This window comes from Centruroides vittatus, unplaced genomic scaffold (assembly GCF_030686945.1).
Source record: "Centruroides vittatus isolate TY-2023 unplaced genomic scaffold, ASM3068694v2 contig_1213, whole genome shotgun sequence".
Taxonomy (NCBI): domain Eukaryota; kingdom Metazoa; phylum Arthropoda; class Arachnida; order Scorpiones; family Buthidae; genus Centruroides; species Centruroides vittatus.
The window spans coordinates 665445-685073 of NW_027120776.1; the positions used below are offsets into that span (position 1 = coordinate 665445).

At 31.8% G+C, this 19629-nt stretch overlaps 1 protein-coding gene and 1 long non-coding RNA gene across 2 annotated transcripts; one reads left to right on the plus strand and one right to left on the minus strand.

The window, feature by feature from the left end:
- The first annotated feature begins 2030 nt into the window (after positions 1-2030).
- Positions 2031-18713, plus strand: APP-BP1 (Nedd8-activating enzyme E1 regulatory subunit APP-BP1). Its single transcript, XM_067283552.1, has 20 exons — positions 2031-2162; positions 4569-4672; positions 5002-5062; positions 5802-5832; positions 5915-5986; positions 7390-7469; positions 7542-7651; positions 7721-7830; positions 8321-8381; positions 9274-9339; positions 11240-11325; positions 11401-11460; positions 14491-14551; positions 14628-14700; positions 14781-14856; positions 14927-14966; positions 15439-15525; positions 15615-15751; positions 16547-16617; positions 18425-18713. The coding sequence occupies exons 1-20, from the start codon at positions 2041-2043 to the stop codon at positions 18582-18584; spliced, it is 1668 nt and encodes a 555-aa protein (XP_067139653.1). The 5' UTR covers positions 2031-2040; the 3' UTR covers positions 18585-18713.
- LOC136986385 (uncharacterized) lies at positions 18597-19034 on the minus strand. Its single transcript, XR_010882471.1, has 2 exons — positions 19000-19034; positions 18597-18735 (listed from the first exon to the last, which is right to left on the minus strand). It is a non-coding gene; the product is annotated as an uncharacterized lncRNA (long non-coding RNA).
- Positions 19035-19629: the final 595 nt, after the last annotated feature.

Below are 19629 nucleotides of genomic sequence, written 5' to 3' on the forward strand. Positions count from 1 at the left end.
GAGTCCACAGGTGTCGCGTACACCAATGTTTTCTATACAGTAAACAGTTCGCCCTGACCAAAGGACTGCCACGTGGAGTTTTCCGGAATTTCCTCGCGTTTAAAACACCTAAATAGGTGCCAGATTCCCATAAAAGTCCTTTCCGAAGCACTTCCTTGGCATACTGCCCGCCCATGTGTTAACTTGCTTATCACATCAATCCGATGTAATCCCTAAAATAAAAGACGTATCACATAGTTAATGCTCGAATATCAATCTTATTTGTTGCACAAGTATTTACTTCGAAAAATTAATGGAAAATCCAGAAAAAAAATATATACAAAATAAAAACAAATTAGTTTTATATTTCTGTGAGAGTGATATAATCTTCTGCAGCGTCGATGAATTTAGCAATAACTTCAGACGTTACTTCTTCTAGCTCCTAAAAGAAAAGAATTATACAATTATTCAATTTACCGAATAAATTATAAAATATTTATCAATACAAACATTAACTCACTGTTACTCCTCTATCAAGACAAGCTTTCACCTAAAATTTTACTTAAAATGTTACTAGAGAGGTTGCGGCCGACGTTTTCAACGCGAAAACGTGAACGTCGGACATTCAGTTCCGCCTTCCTGTAATTTTAGAAGTTTGAGAATGGCGTTTAGAACGTCCAGCATGATTCTTCTGACGTTCCAAACACCATTGTCAAACTTCTAGGCTTACAGGAAGGCGGCGCTGAATGTCAGACGTTCACGTTTTCGCGCTTGAAACTTCGGCCGCAACTTCTCTACTAATGTTATCAGCAGAACTTTTATATTGTGTTAATAGAAGTGTAAGCACTGATTTATACAGTCGTATAATCGAATATGATAACTGATTAATTAGGTACATGCCTTTCTACTTGTAGGCACAGAATCATGACAGAATAAAAATAAAATGGCGTCGGCTTTCCCTTCGGTTAAAAATGTTTCGTTAACACACTCGTATATCATATCGCCAACCTAGTTGCAAATTAAAAGAGCATTTAGTTTAACTAATTAAAATTAAATGTTTTAATAGAAAATAAATAAAGTATCTTTACGTTAAGTAATTTTGAATGTCAACTCATTAAGTAAGAATTTATCAGAAAAGTCGGATGTAATTAGTAAGTTCATCACTTTTAGGAAATTGTTAATCAAATTACTTTAAGTTTATCAACGGAAATGCTGTAAACAGGAATATAAATTAAAACGTTAAAATTAATTTAAATTTTTTATTAAAGTATCTTTATATAGCTATTAATATACAGGTAACCCCCGTATAACACGGCACTTCTATAGCACGGGTTCAATCTAACACGGTTCGGGAATTGGGTAAAACCCTCATACAATATGAAATGTAATAAAGGGTGCGTTCTTTTATTTCTCCGCGTAATAGAAAAAAAATAAAACATTATGTTTAAACATAGTTTCGTGGGGGCCTCTATTTTGTGGGAGCCCTGGGCACCGGCCCCAAATGCCCTTATGTAAATCCGGCCGTGGAACTTAAACTGTCATTTACAAGAAGAAGGCCAGACGTTCGGTTTCCGATTCGAACGAAACTTGGTGAGCACCTAGCTTTAAACACAAACGTCTCCTTGTTCAAATAATAGGACCCACTTTTCGAGCGTTTCCAAAAAATGGGCTACTGAAAATTTAGTGTTTAACTTATAAGTATTTGGAAGTTGGGACGTGAAACTTCCAAAAACTTACAACGTAAACACTAAATTTTTGGAGGCCCAATTTTTGCAAACGCATGGGATCTGTCATGCCAAAATTTTTGTTTTCTGGTTTCAAATTGAGGATGTTTCCGTTGAAGATATTTAAGTTAATCGCAGATTCGGAGGAAAAGACAATAGGTTGTAACGACCGAAAGGGCCGTACGTAACTTCCATTCTCGATTAATTTTTCTTTATACGTTTGCAAAAAGAAGACAAGCGAAAACGAAAAAATACACAAACTTATTTATTTTTAATTTAATTATGCTACACGACTGCATTTCAAACTAAAAATAAATATATTATAATTATTTAGCCGATGTCTATGAATGACGGTAGTTTATCTGGCAACACTGTAAAGATGGAAGTCGGAGTAATGGCATGCTGCAAACCGAAATCGCCTGATAACGAAAAGAGTAAAAAATATGACAGGCAGCTCAGGCGAGTTATATATTATTTTCAATTGAAATAGGATTTTTAGCCACTTTATAAAACAAAGTTCAAAGTTCACGTATCGGTTATAATAACAATTGAACTGATTGCATGCTCTTAAGACAAAAGCTTTCATTCATTTGACATTGCTCCTGACATAATGTAAACATTACAAGTATTGCATCTCAATTTCCATTCGTTAGCCAGGATCTTAAAAGAATTAACAGACCAATAGAGTGGAGAATACTTATTTCAGATTTTTAAGCAAATATTCTCAGATGTTTTTGTGTTTTTGCTCTTCTTCCCTGTGCACTAAGGGCCCTAAGAGGGGTTTTTTTTTTTCAGGTGCATTATGTTCTGCCAGGATACAAATGTGGCTTCGAGTGAAGCATTGGGGCTGTTTTAGAGCTGTCAGTTGTGCCCTTGGGAGTAAAATGGTCCTTTGCGAGATGTAGCCCCCCCGAAATTGGTCTGTCTGGAATGTTGAAGAATGCAAACACGGGATAAAATTTAAACGTGAAAAATCTGAACTATGTCTCGAACCAATGGTCCTTTTTTGTTAATGGGATGCTGGTCGTGACTTTAATCAATACACAATACCGTCATCCACTAAGACTATCGTGTTTGCCTGTTTAGCCCACATGACTGTGCAAGCTTTGAGTAACCCACTTGACTGTTAGTGGGATACTTGATGTTATATAGTTTTAGGGGGGTGTGGGGCTCGCCCCCACCCAAGCACTGAAGGCATGTCTACATGCAAAGCGTGTAGAATAGGCAGTATACTGATATGTGTTAAAAACTGACCATTGGAGGCAAATATATCATAAAGGGTCAATAATTCTGGAGATGGTGTGAAATCCCTCACTCGGAGCTTGAATCTTACCTTTTCCGTACGTGCGGCTGGTGTTTCAGAAAGTACCAAATTTTCCAGTTTATTGTAAATGGCCAGAAGTTCATAAAATAGAACACACACTGTCGCACTCATTACCTCTGGGTTGCAATCAGAGTCATACTTGGCATTAAGTTTATTAGATGTCTAACATGGATAAAATTTGAGGGGCTCTATCTTGCAAAGAGTCATGTGTAGACCGTTGGTTCCTTTTGACTTTTTACAACTACGGACATGGCCTATGGCTTGGATAAAGTACTGTTTACCTTGTTTGAAGCTTCATTTTTATCTTGATAAGGGCAGCCGGATGATGAAGGACTGGACTCGACAAATGCGGTACCCATCTTCAAAACTTTCTGAATAGATTTGCTCTCCTGAATTTGATCCCGGGTCCCCAGAAGGTAGAAGTTACTTTTTGGTACTTTGTGTACGTATACTTAAATAACTAAATGATCTAAAGGTAACGTCTACTCCCAAGAGTGGTACACTGATGCCTTAATTGCCTTGTCCCTCTGGCTGGTTGTTCTGACACGATACTTTCTTCCTAAACAGCATTCATAAAGTTAGTTGCTATGTTTTAGTTAATAGATACAGTCCAATTTAGGTGGTGTAAAATGATAAATGAAGTGTAACATAAGACACTAAGTTGTATAGGTCTGCTTGGGGTTTTAACACTTTTGATATTCTGCCAGATCAAAATTTATAAAAGTAAAAGATATAAACCATTCAACATCTGTAAATTACTAAATATACAGTTTTTCAAATGACAAGTTATTGTAAATGACATTGTTCTTACCATGTCATATGATTTTCAAACTCTAGAATTCAAAGATAATGAAAAGTTCTCTAACATTTAAAGAAAACATTCATTCATATGTATTCATTGACTCTATAAGGTTCGTTCTATTTAGGACAGAGCTGTATTGAGGTTTAACTTTACAATGAAAATATGAATTACATGCTTATTAACATGCAAGATCTATTCATAATATTGGAAAGATTACATGTATGTGCCTCTTAATGAAAGGGATATAGGATATGTTCTGAGAAATATATCATTAAGTAAACGTCATATGCTGTACTTAGACAAACCTATATTGTATAATATACTACTATTATAGGCTACATGCTATGCAACTGTAACACAATGATAAGTATTTATGTATCTAAACATAGTAAGCAGAGTTATACTGACAATAAACATGGGGTTTCTTACGCAACCCACAAAGCATGCCTCTTGTCAACATACAAAAGTTGCATTTACCTTTTTCTGTGTTTTTATCAACTATATCCATCATTTCATTATTGATGAGCATGCATTTGTTAACTGCTTAATGTGAGAACATATACAATGCATTTTCATGTCATCACGAAGAACAATGTGTACAGAATGTGCTTTTTATGAAAATTAAATTACAGGAATTAATTCATATATTCTATCACATTTTCTAAAAATAAATATTTTTCTATTTTTCTTGCTATAATTACGTTTAAAAAGTAATGTATGCATTTGTTTTTGTTTGTAGGTTGTGGGGCGATCACGGCCAGACGGCACTGGAAGGAGCTCACATCTGTTTAGTTAACGCCACAGCAACAGGAACAGAAACATTAAAAAATATTATATTACCAGGTATAATTAAAAATATAAACATTTTAACTACTCGATACATTGCAATGACACACCACGTTAGGCGCCGTCTCTTATCTCGTATATGAGATGGTGCCTAAGGCCTCCCTCTAGGGTCAAATTCATTAGTAATTTATAATTATTATTACCAAATTATAGCCCATTGTTATACAGCAATTGGAGGTGTGTCATTTTGAAATTAAAGTATGAATTAGAAGTATTAGAAATATTTCTAATACTAAATAATAATAAAAAATTAGTAATTTTTCATTAAATTTAAATATTACGGAATTAAAGAAAATGAACTTTTGTGTTTTATCTTTTAATTATAGGTATAGGAGCTTTTACAATAGTTGACGGTAACAAGATTACTGGAGAAGATGTTGGTAATAAGTAAGTAATTTCTCTTCCTATAAGAATTATCAACTGATCTATTTATATTCCTCTTTTTAATTTAGAGAAAGTAATAAAACTCGAAATTATTAATTACATAAAAAAACAAAAGTTAAAAAAGCACAATGTTATCTAAATAAATGAAACAAGTACGCCGATAATTACTAGGACAAGTACGCATATATTGGATAGTGATCTAAAAATAACCATCATATAACTGGGACTTTAATAAAATAGAAACCTAGATATTTGATAGTTTTAAATGCCTCAGAAGCAAGGAAACATTTAGATTTTATCTACAAAGATCATATTAACAAATTTCTTTTTTCTGAAATATTTTTTCATAGTTACGTTTAATACGTGAAGTTAAATCCTTGCTTGCAGCAAAAATAAATTTTAAAAAATTACGGTAAGAGTTAAATAAGTTAAATACATTAATAAAAGCAAGTTTAATGGGCCAAACATATCAAATGGATGGCCGAGGAGGTTAAGGCATTAGCCCTGTAGGACATACATTTGATATATTTGATGGAATCGGGGAGACCAGGGATTGAATCCAAGCAAGCAGACCTGATGAAATGCTCCGTTAGCACCCACAGAGTAGCAAATATATATATAATATATTTAATTAGTAAATTAAATTAGAATTACTGATTATAATGTAAAGAAATATTAATTTTATTGTGTGTATGTATGTACGGTACATTTATATTTATTTATTTTGAAAACTTTTTTATAGCTTTTTCCTTGATAAAGAAAGTATCGGAAAAGTACGTATTCTTAGATCAATTTTTTAAAATTTTATACTATGAAGCTTTGTTTTTTTTTTATCAATTTATTTTTTTGATTTAGTCCAGAGCACAAGTGGCTACTCAGTATCTTCTAGAGTTGAATTCAGATGTACGAGGAGACTGTTTTGAAGAGGTAAATAAACAAATCTAAGTATCTGTTCTTTGTATCTAATTGTTTGTTTAAATAATTAATGAAATTATTTTAAATTATTTATTCAAATGCATGACTTACTCTATGCGGAACCATCTCTACTTGAAATATGTACATAGAGACAATAATAATATGTATGGAAAGAACTAAAGAGATATCTCTGATATGTTTTTAGTTCTTTCCACACATATTATTATGTTATAACTAAAAATTATTTTGGACTTTAAAACGTATGCATTAATATTTATGTACAGGTATATCTCTCTTTAAGGTACTTTGTTTTAGCCTGCCTTTGTTAATACATGCATCATTTTTTAGGTTTAGTGCTATTGCATGCATAAGAAATGGTAGCGTAAATATGTTTTTAGGCTTTTATGAACGCTTTCAAGTGATAAGAGGCTGTGATTTGCTTTCTGGTAGTAGTCTGGAATGTAATATGGTATACTTCAAGATATACTTCACTAATATGGAGATAACCTTCATATTAGTGAAGTATATCTGTGTATTTATGATATTGATATTCCATATTTGATGTATCAATGTTGATATTTGATATTTCAGTATTTCGTGTTCAATATTTTGGTATTCAGCATTGATATGTTGATTGAATCTCAGTATCAAGCCTTGTATCAATATAAAAATGTTAGTTGAGCACAGTCCTGGTAGCAACATGCACCACCACACCTCCCATTCAAACCTTAATTTTCACTTAGGATCTTTAGTGCGTTATAAGTTTGCACAAATTCAGATTCGTGGAATACTAGAATGCCAGATTATTGGATAATCTTGGATTACTGTTACTTTTCCGAGGTTGTTTAATTAACAAATTCCTACTATATTTAAAACTATTATATTTTCTTAATGAAAAACACTAATTGGTGGAGTCATACAAATGATTCTCTATTTTATTTTTAAATATATCATCCTATAACATATAGAATTAAAATCATCAATGTGCGACACAAGTAATTTGCAGGAACCAAAGAATTGTGGCAGCCGTGGGAGGAGTGATGACAGGATATGATGTAACGAGCTTAGGAAGAGTTCAAGTGTTGTGGTTTGATGTGTGCCATGTGACACAAGGCACACATTGAGAAATTGTAATGGGCAAACATGAAAAGCTTGGACCAGTTTTCTCAGATAATAATTAACATAATTACGATAACTTAAATTGGTAAGGGAAACCTTGTCCCGTATTACAGAAATGCATAGCAGAATCGATCTTCTTTATTAGTCTGTTCCTTGCTTTAATATACAGAAGATTTTATAAAATCAACCTGACAACAATGTAGGTTAAAGCATGATTTATACAGACATGTGAAAGCTTCGGAAATTTTTTAATATGTATATTAACAGAATTTTTATGCAACTGTTTTCATTTTTAGACACCCGAAGAGTTATTAGAAGCAAATTCGACATTTTTTAATAATTTTTCTGTCGTCATTGGGACATCTCTAACAGAAAAGTAAGAAAAATTTAATATATTGAATCTAACAGTTAATTTGATTGCAAATAATTTATTCAAATACATTTTCAGAACATTGTTAACTCTGTCTGAGAAACTATGGGAAGCCAACGTTCCTTTTTTAGTATGCAGATCTTACGGTATGGTTGGTTATATGAGACTCCAAGTCACAGAACATACTGGTTTGTAGTTTTAAATTACTTATATTTTATATGTTAGGAATGATAATGAAAGCTGTTTTGGTTTTTCAGTTATAGAATCTCATCCGGACGATACGTTATACGATTTGCGATTAGATAATCCTTTTCCTAGTCTGCAAGAACACGTCGAATCTTATGATTTTGAAAATATGAATAAAAAGGTGAGAATTTCTGATTGTTTATTTTAAAGTTTTGAAAGTTTATTTATCAAAATCAAATATAAAGAACTGTTAACAATGTAAAAAAAGAACTCCTGGTGATATTGATTGAAAGTTTTAAATGCAGGATGACCCGAAATCACTTAACAGTTGTACATTTTGGGAACATTTGTGAAAATGAATCGTAATATTTATTAATGAATGTATATTTATTAATTCACAGGCTTCCTCTTAAGTATTAATTAGAGAATTATCAAAATTCTCTAATTAATATTTAAGAGGAAGCTCCATTTATGAGTATTCATTGGCATTCCGAGGGTGGCTCTACACAGAAGGGCACTATATCAAGGTTTAAACTGTATATAGAATTACAGAACGTCATTGTTACGGAATTTTTAGTTGCCATAAAATAATTGTTTTAATTAATTAAAGTAATATTAATATATATAAGTTTAGTCAACACCTAAAATTAAGTTTTATTTGTTTGATGCAGGATTATAGCCATATCCCATACATCGTTGTTATTCTTAAGTATTTAGAAGTATGGAAAAAGGAGTAAATTTATTTATTATAATTCAATTATTATGCCTTTGTGTCCTTTATGATAGCTTAAATTTATCTATGTATACTAGTACATTATCAATTAACAGGACTTATTATACTGGAAACTATGGATGCAGATATTTAGTCATACTGATCAGAAATAATATTTTTTATTTAGTTCACCTGTACGCATACACTTTAAGCTTGTGTTTAGGACTTGTTCATCCCTCCTCAGCAGACATTCAAATAGCACTTTATTTTCTGTATTTCCGGACTTCTTTAAAAATTCGAATATACTTATAATCCATATTAACCGAACAATTCCAAACGTATACCTATTTTTTATATACATGAAATTTTTAATTACGGTTAATTACAATTTAATAACTTCTATATTGTCTACTTGCATTCTGTGTTATTCGTTTCTACTTAAACTATGATTCCACTATGAACTACAATCATAGTTTAAGTAGAAACGAATAACACAGAATGCAAGTAGACAATATAGAAGTTATTAAATTGTAATTAACCGTAATTAAAAATTTCATGTATATAAAAAATAGGTATACGTTTGGAATTGTTCGGTTAATATGGATTATAAGTATATTCGAATTTTTAAAGAAGTCCGGAAATACAGAAAATAAAGTGCTATTTGAATGCCTGCTGAGGAGGGACGAACAAGTCCTAAACACAAGCTTAAAGTGTATGCGTACAGGTGAACTAAATAAAAAATATTATTTCTGATCAGTATGACTAAATATCTGCATCCATAGTTTCCAGTATAATAAGTCCTGTTAATTCATAAATTTATCTATGTATACTAGTACATTAAGTCATTTATTATAAAATTAAACTTGAAAATATATAGATATATTTTTTTTTATATTAATAAATTTACATTATAGCATAATGGACAAATTCCAAATGGATATAGGGAAAAAGATCTTTTCAGGGAAACTATCAGGAAAGGTTAGTCATAAATAATAATTTCACTTTAAAATTTCAATTAAAATATTACTGAAAATTCATCTTTTGTACGTAATAAAATTAATTTTTCCAAACAATTTGATATTTTATTTACATATTATTAAGTTTATTTGTTTGAGTAATAAGGGTTAAAACCGTGTTATAGAGTAAAATAGCTAGTACATAAATATTATTAGTTATAGAATGCATTACAGTGATATAAAACAACCAATATGATTAAATCTGCTGTATACTTTAAGCTCCTTTCACATGATGTGGTTTGAAACCACGGCCGTGAAGCCACAGTTGCATAAATTGCCATTGGCTGACGATTTCTGCGGAACCTTTTGCTCGATACAGTTGTGGCAAAATGCCGTACGTGGCTAGTTTTGTATTGCTAGAGCCCTGCACGGTTTTTTGCCATGGAATGGTCGAGATTATTATGTATTTTTATGCACTCGTATGAACCACTGTTCCAAATAAATATGAAAACAAACTAATAATGCCACAGTTTCAAACCAGATCATGTGAAAGGGGTTTAAACATGTTTCTGTTCTTTAGTAACATACGTTAAAAAAATAATTTAAACAATTCATTTGAAATCTGGTGAAGATGTTCAAGTTTGAGTGAAAGTCTTTGTATAATATGTTTTATTTAAATATTAGAGTTGAGTAGATTGATTTTCATTGTATGGTTTTGACACTTTAATAAATTTACATGATAGCATAATGGAATTATCATATCTTTTACATGTAACAGCAACAACAGTTTTACTTTTAAGGAAGCAAAACACTTTTTATTCATTAAATTCAAAAACGTTTATCAAAACAGAAGGATTTTCTCTCTTACAGTTAGCTGATTGTTCTTATTACACAAAGAATAAAAGATGAATTTATATATTCTGTTATTAGAAGCCAAAGGTTAGCCTTTGAAGTAGAAAATGAAAGCCCGGCAAGACATGTATTAATGTAGACTTTCTAGCGTTATAGTTAAAAATGCTTTAAAGATATCGGGGCGAGGTTGGTCTTGCCACATTATCGAAGAATTTGCATATGCTAAGTGATGTGTGACTGAGTAAACAAGACCAAAGTTGTTTGTACAAAAAAACGGAGAAAATTATGTTGAATTTACATATTTGACATGATAATTAGATTATTATGATTGTGATTGAGACAATAGTTGTAATTGGAGAGACAGATGAAGGGAACAGGTATGAGGGTGACCTTCTTAAAAACCATTTGTAACAGACAAAAATCCAATTGAAGATGAGTTGGATGGTCTACCAAAAGAGATTTTTCAGAAGGTCCTTGGGAAAAAGCTGGCAGGAAAAAATTTTGGATGGAAAGGTTTGGACAATGCTACAAACTGTACATGTTGTGTGTGCGTTGTTGTTATTGTTTCATCACGACTTTGACCTCTTGTTTTTTTTTTCATTGCTGGTCTCTTCTCATCCATTCTATTAGTCCAAACTGCCTACAATCTGATAACCTAGGTATTTATTAGCAAATTTGCCTTCTAGGATATTCTGTCAAGAAGTGCATGACCACTGCATTTAGGTGTATCTTCTTGTGTTGTATAAGAGTTCTCCATGTAAGTAAAATTATGTTTTCAGAAGAGAAATTCAAAGGCTAGTCTTTTGTCTTACTTTTATCTAGAATTCTTACTCTTATCCACGAAAAAAAGGTCAAAACCTTCCACATACTTGATCCAAGTCATCATATCTCTTAAAAAACTGACTGTTACCAGCCACCCTGCTGGATACCAAAAATATACCTTGATATAAAGAAAATTCATTGAATTAATAATTTATTAAACTGGAATATAATCTTCGTTACTTTAATTTAAAAAAAAAATGCAATTTATAAACCAATTAATATTAAATTTTAGTGATATTTACAAATAGGTATGCAGAAATTTGAGGATTTAGAATCATTAGATAACTTCGAAGAAGCAATTAAAGCTTGTGTAAGAGACGTTAAAGTAGCAGAGGTAATAATAATTTATATGTTTGTTTATTATAATTAAACATATCTATCCATAATAAAAGTGCATATATATTTTTAGATACCGAAAAATATAAAAAATTTATTAGAAGACGAAGCATGTATTAATTTAACGTCGGAGGTAGGTTGTACTATATTTAAATTTTTTCTTCTTTTTAAAAATTTCATCATTTTGACGTGTTTCGTTTAATTTTATATCTACAAATTAATGGAAAATGATAATTAGAATAGAATATTTATTATGCAATCTTACAAGTTATATATTTTTTCCCATAAGACTGTCTTTTTTCCATACCCATCATGCCCACCGGGCCTCATAATCAGGCGTTTAAGGACTGGGCCCAACATTACTCATATAAAAGCCATTGTGTATGTGAGTTCTTTATAACTCCTGCAATTTTTGTCCAGTCCAGATGAAATTTTGGTTATATTCGTTTTATGTTCTGACAGAAAGTATAGGCTACTTATTTCGTGGAAATATTAGCTACTGAATAAACATTTCGTTGATTTTGGATCGGTGATTGCACTTACGTTGCAGTGACCATGTGACGTTCTGTTATCTGATCATAAGTTACGATCTAAAGATCCCATTATTTACAAAATGTTAACGCTCATCTAACTAACGTATGTACAATTCATCTTTGTTTTATCATCGTGGAATTACAAAGACTTGCTGTTTTGTCAAATAAATAAATAAATGCCTAGGGGCAAGTGTAAGAGTAAAATTGGTCAGGTAAATTCTAGAGGTTGTAAAGTTTTACTTGAGCAACATGGAATAAGAATGGCTTTGTCAAGGGCTGCAGAAACAGCCTCACAATGTCAAGCTCTACTTGAAGCTCTTCTCAATTCTTCAGTCTCTACTTTCCCATAAAATATATTCCATCATGCTCAATGGGGAAATTCCTAGTATCTATATATTTACTTTTTTTGATTTTTCACCTTAATCAATCCCTGCTGAATACCAGATTCGGCAAGGATCGATTTTAAGTGGCCTTTTCTTTTCTGCATACATCAAAAGTTGTTTATTAATTTAAATTCTTCCATTAACGCCTATGCAGACGATATAAAGTTGTTGAATCACGATCCCACTGCTCTCCAATTCGATCTTCACCACTTATCCTCTGTCTTTAGTAAAGTTAACCTTAGAATTAACGTACAAAAATCTGTAATAATGTGTTTTTCTTTACTCGGGAATATACCCCTACTACTACTCTTTATTAATATAAACATTCATGCTTTGCAATATATCAACACATACAATGATCTCAGAATTACTTTTGACACTAAATTAACTTTTAAAATTCATATAGACAAGATGGTAAAATCGTCGGCCATCTTTCGCGGGATATTACGGCATTTTCGTAAAACCATATCCTCTAAATCTATTCTACAATCCGTACTTTTTGTCAGTTTTCAATCCCTCGTGGATTATTGCATTCTCGTTTGGTCCACGTTTGGTAAACTTTACCTACTTTTAAATAAGTTAAGTAACCTTCCGCAAACCAATAACCCAAATGTCCTTAGAGTAAGACTAGGACTTCTGGATATATTTGAGAGAAATAAATATTTTGATCAAATTCTCTTTTTAAAATGTTTTTTAACGGTCTAATTCCACAACTTTGACTAAATCTTTGGAAGAAACACCCATATATATCCCTCATTTTTGTTTGTTATTGTCACATAGATCTTATTTTTATCAAATAGCTGATAACATGGGCCCTGTGGAATGTCTACTCCATGAAAAATTTGCTCATTATAAGCAGACATGTCGACATTTCTTATATAATGGATATATGTTATCTGTATGTTTTTTTTATATTTAGATTTCTCTGCTATATATATTTTTTACGCATTGTGTTATTGCTTCGTATGTGTTTTTTGTTGTCTTGTATTTTTTAAACTTCTTTTGGGCTTGTTATGTATGCGTGGTTCCAGCCCACTTCTGGAGCCTGGGGCTCCAGAATGTGGGCTGGAACCACACATGTACTGGGGAAATCAACTGTCCGATGACATTTCCGAAATTCAATGTAAAATAAATAAATAAATATCTAGGACAAACAACTCACGAAAAATTTCCATGGTCACCTGGATTTAATCTCTGTTATCCAGAGCAGTAGGGAAAAGCCTTAACTGCCTTGGCCATCCGGCATTGGTTACACATTAGTTTAAACTGTATACCATTTTCAGTTAGTTGAATGGCATTTATAAAATATAAGGCAAAAATTATCCTGAAGAAATTATTACAAGACTTGCACTTGCAAAACATTAAAATTATAAACTATTAACAATTGAAATGTTTAAAACCGTACACTTAGCCGTGACGGCTTTACAAATGTTCTTGATGCCATATTATGCAACATGGTGGGATATCTAAAAGAGGTGTAGTTTCAGAGATATTGCTGTCAAAGAACATTATGGCTATTAATCTCATACTTCATTGAGCCCCACTACCTCTTCCGAACTATCAAATAAAGACTCAATACTGTATGTTGATCTGTTAATTATCATATATTTTAATCTAAATTTAATTAAATCCTCAACTAATCTTATAAAATCCTCGGTTACCTTTCTTTCCCCATTTGGAGTGGTGTATTGAAACTTTAATACTTGCATGAATGTTGATAATACACTCTGGTATCATCAGTTTAGTTTAACCCTGTGCCAGTCTATAAAGTTACATGAGATTCAATAATTTTAAAGCATTAATTGGCTTAAAAATTTCAAGGCATCTTATACAAGAAGTTAATTATAATCTACCTTTAATTTTTGTATCCAATTGATTATTACCATGTCAAATTCACTTGTACGTTAACCTGATGAACTGCTCTGACGCTTTTGGTGGTTGGTCATAACCAACCAACCAAAAGCTTCAGCTTGAGCTACTAGGCTATGCAGCCTTTAAGTGTATTTTATTATTATTATTTTTATAGTGTTTTTATTAATTTCATAATCATATTTACAGCAGTGTTGATCGACTGTTGAAAAATCACTATTACTGTATATCTTTAATGTGTTCTTGTATACGGGTTTTTAATTGTGTAAGGTTTCCCAATGTAAATACTCGAATTTGTACAATTACAACCAAATTTATACACCGCACTACTCTGAAAAACTACCTTTGGTTCTCAATGTCACTTTTTGTTAATTTCAGAGTAAACCATTTTGGATTATGGTTCGAGCTATTAAAGAATTTGTTGAGAAAGAAGGGAAAGGTAAGAGATTTGATAAAAATAATTATAACAATATTTAATCTTTGAAATTAAAATAATTAATTAATTTATTATTCAGGTTTGCTACCCCTCCAAGGAACGATTCCCGATATGACGGCCGATTCTAAGCGTTACATTGAGTTGCAAAATGTGTAAGACGAAGTACAAATTTATAAATACGAGTGTTTTTATTCCTGTTTTACTTATCTTTATGACATTTATTTGTCGTTAGTTATAAAAGCCAAGCTAATTGCGATGTAAAGTGTGTAGCGGAGAAAGTACAAGAACTGTTGAATTCGTTCGGAAAGGTAAAAATAAAAACGTATATAATTTATAAGTAATTATGTTATTAAATTGTTTCAAATATTTTTCTTATAGCCTCAAGATCTAATTTCTGAATCAGATATACGATTGTTGTGTAAGTATAGTTTTGTATACCTATGGGGTCTTCCAAAACGAATGCTACCATTTTAAATTATCATAATTATGTTAATTATTATCTGAAGTATGCAACACACCCCAATTGATAGAGTAATTGTCTGAGTTTTGTCTCTCATCTGCATTCAAATGTTTTGTCGTCTGAATTACTCATTTCCGTGCAACACAAGTAACCTGGAAGAACTGTAGAATTGTGGTTGAATGGGAGAAGTGCCGACAGACTAGAAAGAACTTCAGTGCCGTGTGGCACGAGATGCACACATTTGGAAGTTATAATGGGCAAATATGAAACTATGACGGTTTTCCAATGTTTTGACGAACGTTACGACAGTCTCGGATAATAATTAATGTAATTACAATAATTTAAAATGGTAGCATTGTTTTCGGAAGACCTCGTATATATTTATTTAAAGTATATATTATTTTATTAACTGTTTATTATTCATTTTAAGGTAAAAACTGTACATATTTGAGAGTAGTTCGTGGACATCCTTTAACTGAAGAATATATTGCGAAAACAGCTAAAGTTCACGAAATCAGTAAGGAAATTTTTCTTCAAGATAATTATTTTAAAGAAAACAGAATTTGAAATTGCCAAATTATTCAAAAAATTCTTTTAAAATTGCAGCGCAACATTTAGATAATCCAGACAGTGAAATGGTATTTTATGTCTTACTTAGAGCAGTTGATAGATTCTATGGTGAATACAATCGTTATCCTGGTTACTTCACAGATCAAGTAGAACCTGATATTGTAAAATTAAAAGTAAGATTTATTAATTAATATATATACAATGTACAGACACTCTCAAAAAGCTGATACCTCTACTTAACAGACATTTTTACAATCCCCAGATACTTGAAATAGGACATCTATTTTATTTACCTCTAAATAGCGGACAGACTTCTTGGTGTCGACAATATCTGCCGTTCGGAGGTTATACTGTATATTTATGTACACACAAATACATACATTAAAATTAGTACATGTAAGTGCAGGTATGTACTACTCAACAATGGGGATACATTCTTAGAAACTTGTCATAGAGTGCACGTAGATAAACCTTGTATGTACTATCTACTACTCATACAGGCTATACATGACACAATTGTATCACAATGATAAGTATTTATGAATCTAAAAGTATAAAAGATACAGTAAATATAGTATTTCATGCTTCAATGTTTAAAACTGTTCTAATTTATTGTAAAATTATATTTGTAGTGCATATACAATGACACTATAAATTATAGTAATTGTTGTTGAATTTTCTAGACACACTTTACATACTTTTACATGACTAGTTACACTGTAGGTTTGTTCATACATTAATACATTACTCAACGCTACTGCCGTCATGCATCATTATGGCAGCTACAAACTTTTTGGCGCCATTGTAATCTTACAGAACCTCTATTGCTAAGCAGCCCATACTTGTATATATAAAACTAATTTTAATTCTCTTTGCTAACTTTCAAACTAATGCCAGTTTATGAGATATTCTATATTAAATGATGGGCATTTATTGTTGTTACTAAATTTCTGAACTTGTACTTTTAGGGATGTCTGAATCGTCTCTTACAAGAATGGAATCACGGACCTCTTGGAAAGGATGATTATATTCACGAAATGTAAGTCTTGTCGTTACATTTAATCATTTCTGTTTGATTTACGTCCTGTCAATTTATTGTAACTTACATTTACGTTTTCTCATTGCTGTAGGGAACCACCAAACCAAAGTTTATTTCTACTCGTGTTAATTATTTAGCTTTTAAATTGCATAATTAAAAATAAATTTTAATGGCTTCTGGAATAGTGATTTAGAGCTCAAGTTCTGTAGCCTTCATGCTCACTTGATAAAGACACGAGAACGAGTCAAAACAAATTGAGACCGATTTGTTTTTTCCTGTTAAAGTACAGATGTAGGAAAATCTAGTTCTCTGTCGCCATAAGGCATAAGGCATTCATTGCCTTATGCCTTATGAATATTCAATGCCTTATGACAAATTGCACAAAATATAATACTCCATTTGACTGATAGAGTATGCTGAGCAAATGTCTGCTGTCTGCTTATGACAAAATGATAATACACACTCAAATGCTGCTAACCTGGTAACTGTGTTTCTGGCCAAGTATATTTTCCATACAGTTCAGATTTGGCATCCTGCAGTTTCTTCCTGTTCACGAAGGCTGTCATCAAAGCATTGAAGATAATTCTGAAAAACACCTCAAAGATTTAATTACTTCATCTCTTCATTACTGGCAGAATTGAATTCCATGGAGAATACTTTGAGAAAGATTACCACATTAGAAGAAATCTGTCCCGATTTATTTTTGGCTCGCTCTCGTACTAATAAGTGATACTTAATATTATTCTCTTACAGCATTCATAATAATAATTATTATTTAACAAGCTGTATAATAACAAAATCTAGAATGGCAATCTAGTTATAAAAATAGACATAATTTCAAGACAGAGAAAATAATTTCGAGTGTTCTTAGTACATCCTTATATAACAAAGGAATATAAGCAGAGTTAACCTTTCTCTATGAAGCTCTTTCTCACTTAAAAATATCTAAAAATCCTTTTGAAAAATCTGACATTACAGAAATTTGCATTGCTTTTCTGTTAAACGTGAGATGACGGAATTTCCCAGATCATCCTACATAAATTTAGACGCGTTTATTCAAGAGAATACTTCATCGTCGAGCAAATTACAGTAATAGTTACATCGAGTGAAGCCTATAAAAATTGGTTATCTATTATGAAGTATAATTAAGATAAACACTCAGCTAGATACATAAAAATTTATGAAATTTATAAGCAAAGATGGCAATTATATTATAATATATAAAGAGGTGTGAATACTTTGCTTAATGCTTATTGTATAAATGATAGTTTCCCTAATATGTTTGAGATTCTTTAATGCCTTTATATTAAAATTTAGTACCATATCTTACTTGTGAAAATGTTATTTGTGTATATTTTACTATTACTGTTTGATTTATTTAAATTTTGTAAATTTGCGCATACACTTTGCACATGGAGCATTGCTTTGCATCGTTTCAATTGTTACAAATTACTTACACCGAAAGCCGAGGCAGTTACGGCATCGGCCTGTCGCTCTGTGGAACCCGGAGTCAAGTCCAGGAATTTTTCATGGGTGATCTATCCCCAATATGTCAAGCCCTGACTTACACTGCTTGGTTGTAGCCATTACACGCATAGCCAAACCCATGATGGGTATGAAAAATTACATCTTCTTATTAGAAATTTCAGAATAAAATTCTTATCTGCCATTCTGGGATCATTTGGTCTATCTTTATAAGTGACACACAGGACATTCTTGATTTAGTAACCACTTGATCTAATGGACGATTAACTATATTACTATAATTTTACATTATTGATATTGAATTTAATAAATGTATTTTTAGGTGTCGTTACGGAGCGTGCGAACTTCATTCCGTGGCATCCTTTATCGGAGGTTGTGCAGCCCAAGAAGTAATTAAATTAGTCACGGGACAGTATGTACCTTTCAATAATACATATATTTACAATGCAATGACTGCAACTTCTTCTGTTTTCCAACTGTGATATGATGTAGAAGCGGTCGTTCGCGGAGCATTTTATTTTCAATTCTGAAGTTTATATTGATGTAATTTATTGAATAATAATGCAATCGTAATAAAATTATTTCGTACCAGTCAGTTCTCCCAATTTAAACACGAGTCTTTTGTACTTTTGACTGTTTCGCTCTTGTACTTAATCTAATTTTTCTCTCAATTTCTTTATAAAAAGTAGCGGCTGTTAACTCGGAGTGCATTAACTACTGGTTAAGAAGCAACCTCGGTATAGATTGATGGTTTTAACCAGGGGTAAGAACAGTTGATCTACATGTGTGAGGCTAAGACCGACTGTTTTCAGATTAATTTTATCATCTTCAACGAGGTAAGACTATTATTAGTTTGTGGTAAGAGGTAAGACTATTATTATTAATGGTTTGTGTAACATACAAGTGAGGCATTTCTGTTCTTATATACACTGAACCTCTTGCATAATGCAACATTTTTATGATTCCTCCACAAGAAAATATCGGTTCCCATAATATGATGCCTCATGCATGTATGTGACCCACAAAGTGCAAGTGCACAAGCCAGACTCAAACCTGCTGATCAAGGGTTCAGTCGAATCTTATAAAAAAAACTTGGAATTCTCTTTCCGTGGACACCAGGACTAAACCATTGCTGGAGAAATTCCTGTGGGCAATAATGGTGTAAAAGACCCCATTATTGCCCACAGGAATTTCTCCAGCAATGGTTTAGCAATAATTTTTTTTTTTTTTTTTTTGCAATTCTTGTTGGATTTGTAGAGTAGGAATTCACTCTTGCTTTTAAATTTACTAATATTTAATAGAGAAAGGTCTCATGTAGCTTAGACCTGTAACAATTTAACTCCGGTTCCAATAATTATACCAGTCCACAATTATCGAAAACATCGTTACTTGCAATGCGGCATCTGTGAACCCAAAATTGTGATTTTGCTCTAAAAAAATTTGTCATTTTAATCAAATTTTTCAAAAATATGGTATCAGGATACAGAAATACGGACTCAAACTGTATTTTTTTTAAAAAGGAAATTC